Genomic DNA, 4,792 nt, shown 5'->3' with positions numbered 1-4,792 from the left:
CATTCCAATGATGATGATGATGTTTGTATAATTTTTTTGTATATATATATATATATTAACTTTTAATCACTTATTTTTAGTATTAAAAATAAAAAACATAAAAAAATATATGGATAAAAATAATGTATATAAGTATATAACATTTAAAGAAAAATCTTTCAGTACTTATTAAAGAACAATAATAATTCAGATAAAGCATAATTACATGAGTAATGTCACGTGGCTAATAAAATTTATTATATTTAACCAATATTTAATAAAATTTAAAATGAAATTCTAAATCTTAAATATAAAAGTTTCACTTCTCTAAAAATAAGATGCTAATATTAATAAAAAAATTTCTCTCGTTAACATTTTTCTAGTTATATAAAGGGAAGTGGCATAGTCACCGAGAAAAAAAAAGGAAGTGGCATGAATAATGATCTTTGCACATTCCGTAGTTGGTAGTTGATAGAATGCTCTGACTCCCAAGAATGGCTTAGCTTGTAATAGTATATTAGTATATAATTATTTGTAGTCAACTTGTACATACACGAGAAAATTAATTCCCGTACTCCTGTTAACATAATAAGTAGTTTACTTTGGAAACTATACATCAACACATCGCATTATGACATATTACGTTTAAATTGTAAATAATATATCCAATAATCCACTGAATTTGTTAATGGCCTAATTGGTATCATCTCCTATGTCACGGCATGCTTCATCTTGTATGTTGAGTTCAGTTTAGTCCTATTTGCATTCTATAAATTGCTTCACCGTTATGTCCATCTTGTACAACATTATTCAATTGTAATTTCTAAACACTAAACCATGAATATCTCATTTCAGTTAACCATTGTTGCTATTCTGTTATCATTTATATGCTATGCATTTTTGAGCAAGAGAAAGAACAAAGAAAGCGGCAAAGAGGCTCCTGTCCCGAATGGTGCATGGCCAATAATTGGCCATCTACACCTTCTAGGCAGCCACCACCAGCTACTTTACAGAACGCTCGGCAGAATGGCAGATCAATACGGGCCAGCCTTTAATATCTGGCTTGGCAGTCGTCGAGCGTTCGTGGTGAGTAGCTGGGAAGTAGCAAAAGAATGCTTCACAACAAATGACAAAGCACTTGCCTCACGTCCCACCACGGTGGCCGCAAAACACATGGGATACAACTATGCAGTGTTCGGTTTTGCGCCTTACAGCGCCTTCTGGCGCGAGATGAGAAAGATTGCGACTCTTGAACTTCTCTCCAACCGCAGGCTTGAAATGCTCAAGCACGTTAGAATCTCCGAGCTCAACATGGGAATAAGGGACCTTTACAACTCTTGGGTTCAGAACAATTCAAATCCTGTGGTTGTTGAACTTAACCGATGGCTGGAGGATTTGTCTCTCAACACGGTGGTTAGAATGGTGGCGGGGAAACGCTACTTTGGCGCCTCTGCTAAGTGTGATGATGACGAGGCAAGGCGATGCCAGAAAGCTATTAACCAATTCTTTCATCTGATAGGGATATTTGTTGTTTCAGATGCTGTTCCATTTCTGCGTTGGTTGGATGTGCAGGGGCATGAGAAAGCAATGAAGAAGACGGCTAAGGAGTTAGATGAGATACTTGAAGGGTGGTTGCAGGAGCATCGAAAGCGTAGGGTTCATGGAGAAGAAGATGATCGAGACTTCATTGATGTCATGTTGTCCCTCCAAAAACGTGGTCACCTTTCAAATTTCCAATACGATTCCGACACAAGTATCAAATCAACTTGCCTTGTAAGTTGAACACGATGACCACTCACATAAAATTTTTGTATGAAATTGTTAGTTAAAAATAGTTAGGTAATTTAACATATTTAATTAAATCATAATTTAATAATTTTTTATTATTATCTGTTTTGAAAGAAGACGATTGCAAGAAAGTTTTTACCAAACATAATAACCAACATTTCTTTATCCAAATATTAATAGTGAAAACATTATAGAAAAGTATTAGGACTAACAAGTTTTGTAATTTATAGTCATTAATTAGTTATTATTAATATTTTTAATGGTATAAAATTATATCTAATAATATATAATTGTTTATTTTTTTTTATTAGTTAAATATTGACTAAATTTTAATAAAACTGTTTCAACATTACATTATGTATGGCAGGCACTTATACTTGGAGGGAGTGATACCACAGCTGGGACACTTACTTGGTCAATCTCTTTGCTCCTCAATAATCCTGATGCATTAAGAAAGGCACAAGAAGAATTGGACCTGCATGTTGGTAAGGAAAGGCAAGTTGAGGACTCAGATATTAGAAATCTTAGATATATTGAAGCCATTATTAAGGAAACCCTGAGGCTCTACCCAGCTGGTCCACTCCTAGGACCAAGAGAAGCCCAAGAAGATTGCACCGTTGCTGGTTATCATGTGCCAGCTGGCACACGGTTGGTGGTTAACTTGTGGAAGATTCATAGGGATCCAAGGGTTTGGAAAGACCCTTGTTCATTTCAACCGGAGAGGTTTCTCACAAGCCATCATGCTGCTATTGATGTTAGAGGTCAAAACTTTGAACTTATTCCTTTTGGATCTGGGAGAAGATCATGTCCTGGCATGTCGTTTGCGCTCCAAGTTCTTCACTTGACGCTTGCTCGTCTGCTTCATGCATTTGATTTTGCAACTATCTCCAACGAGCCAGTTGATATGACTGAGAGTCCAGGTTTAACCATTCCTAAGGCAACTCCACTGGAGATTCTCATTACTCCCCGTCTTCAACCACAACTATATGCCTAGCTACTCATTATAATAATTAAATTCCTCAAGTTTGCAGTAGAATTTCTAGATTAAGCATTGTTGTTGAATAAGGAATTGGTAAAATTCTAGTTGTTTGATGTTACAGGTCACTAATCACCGTTACTATGGTAAGAGAATAAAAAAATATTATTTGTATGCTAAAATTAGTTACAAAAATTAGTTGTTATGTATTTTATACATGTATAATTTAATTTATTTTTATTGTATATTTTGTATTTTAATGCGTATTTTATATTAATAGCTGATTTTAATGACTAATTTTAATGTATACCTAATATAGTTGAAGAGAATAATACTGCAGAATCATAATTTATTATTTTTGGTTAGTAATTAGTTAAGAATTAGCATTTTTACTTGTAATAACATTACGAAAATATAAATTTTTTAAAACTACGATGCACTTTGTCCTAACAGTAGTATAGATTATGCATAGTACAGAAGATTTATAGAATCAAACTACTTTTACAAAAAAAAGTCGTAAGTTGATAAAAGTTTTCGGCTAAGAAGACCAAGGTCTTTGTAGATAAAAAAAATCAAATAATAAGATTTTTAGTTATTATTTTTATATGAAAAAATCTCATTTTTTATTAATAATTAATTTTAACATTTGTTATCTAAAATTTGAAACAGTTTAACGTGTATACTTTTACATTTAATTAGGTGTTAAGTCTGTCGTACAAATAGAAATAATTAATTTTTATACTTACTATTTAAAAATAATATTTTTTCTCTATGTATATAAAAATATAATTAGATATTAGTATAAAAAATTATATTAATAGTTATAAATTAATTCAAAATTAATTTTTTTTAAACAGTTGAATCTTGATTTAACTTTTAATTATAACATTAGTATTCTCTCTAAATTATATGTAATAAATATTTGAAAGAAGAAAAATAAAAAATATAAATTAGAAAGATAAGCGGTAAAAATTTAAAACTAAATAAAAAACTAAAAAATATGTATATAATAATAATAATAATTTTTATTTGAATTATATTATTTTGTTAATTTTGTTGTAGAACAAAAAGGTAGAAAAAATAGAGAATGAGAGAAAAAAGAGAAAAAGATAAAGATGAAGAATGAGAGTGAGAGTTTGTTAATTTTGGAAGAAAAAATTTATTCTAATTGTAATAAAAAAAATATCGGATAACATATTTTGATTTGTCAAATTACTAATATAAAATAGAAATTATATATAGAGTGAAAATGGTAAAGAGAAATAGAAAAATGGAAAGAGGTAGATAGAGAATTTAGGAAGGAAGTTTATTAATTTTGGAAGAAAATATTTTCTCTCAATTTTAATAAGAGAGTGTCATGTGACACATTTGATTATTAAATTAGATAGTAATAATATATAATACATTAATCAAATTCGTAATTAGTCATTGATAATGATGATATATAAAAGAGATAGAGTGGTTGAAGGAATGATAAAAATAGAGAAAGGAAGACAGTATGGGAGAACTCTTTAATTTTAAAGGGAAATATTTGATTACAATTGTAATGAGGGAGTACCATGTGACATATTTTGGTTGTAAAATTAGTAGGGAGGAGAGAATGATTCTTTAATTTTAAAGAAAAATATTTGATTTCAATTACAGAGAGTGACATGTGGCCCATTTTGGTCATAAAATTTGTAAAGGGAGGGGAAAATTCCTTAATTTTAGAGAGAAAGATTTGATTTCAATTGTAATAAGAGTGACATGTGATATATTTTGGTTGTAAAATTAATAGGGAGGAAGAAATAATTATTTAATTTTTGAGGAAAAGATTTGATTTCAATTACGATGAGGGAGTGACATATGATATATTTTAGTTATAAAATTTGTAAGGAGGAGATGAGAATTTTTTAATTTTGGAGCGAAAGATTTGATTTCAATTGTAATGAAAAAGTGATATGTGGTATATTTTAATTATAAAATTAATAATATATAATAAATTAATATAATAGAATATATAATAAATATAATAGATAATAAATATTTAAAAGTGTTAGCTATAAATAT

At 29.6% G+C, this 4,792-nt stretch overlaps 1 protein-coding gene across 1 annotated transcript; it reads left to right on the top strand.

Annotated features, from left to right (window-relative positions):
* The first annotated feature begins 771 nt into the window (after nt 1–771).
* Nucleotides 772–2,988, top strand: LOC107460456 (xanthotoxin 5-hydroxylase CYP82C4). The gene is made up of 2 exons (XM_016078819.3): nt 772–1,752; nt 2,135–2,988. The coding sequence occupies exons 1-2, from the start codon at nt 817–819 to the stop codon at nt 2,759–2,761; spliced, it is 1,563 nt and encodes a 520-aa protein (XP_015934305.1). The 5' UTR covers nt 772–816; the 3' UTR covers nt 2,762–2,988.
* The last annotated feature ends 1,804 nt before the right edge of the window (nt 2,989–4,792 follow it).

The sequence above is a fragment of the Arachis duranensis genome, chromosome 8 (assembly GCF_000817695.3).
Source record: "Arachis duranensis cultivar V14167 chromosome 8, aradu.V14167.gnm2.J7QH, whole genome shotgun sequence".
NCBI lineage: Eukaryota > Viridiplantae > Streptophyta > Magnoliopsida > Fabales > Fabaceae > Arachis > Arachis duranensis.
The sequence above is the reverse complement of the archived record's forward strand: the minus strand, read 5'-3'. Positions and strand labels throughout refer to the sequence as shown.

Bases quoted from the DNA above. Each gene is read 5' to 3' on its own strand.
- LOC107460456 (XM_016078819.3), top strand. From the start codon at position 817: ATGAATATCTCATTTCAGTTAACCATTGTTGCTATTCTGTTATCATTT. The intron at 1,753-2,134 runs GTAAGTTGAACA...TATGTATGGCAG, and splicing joins GTATCAAATCAACTTGCCTT to GCACTTATACTTGGAGGGAG.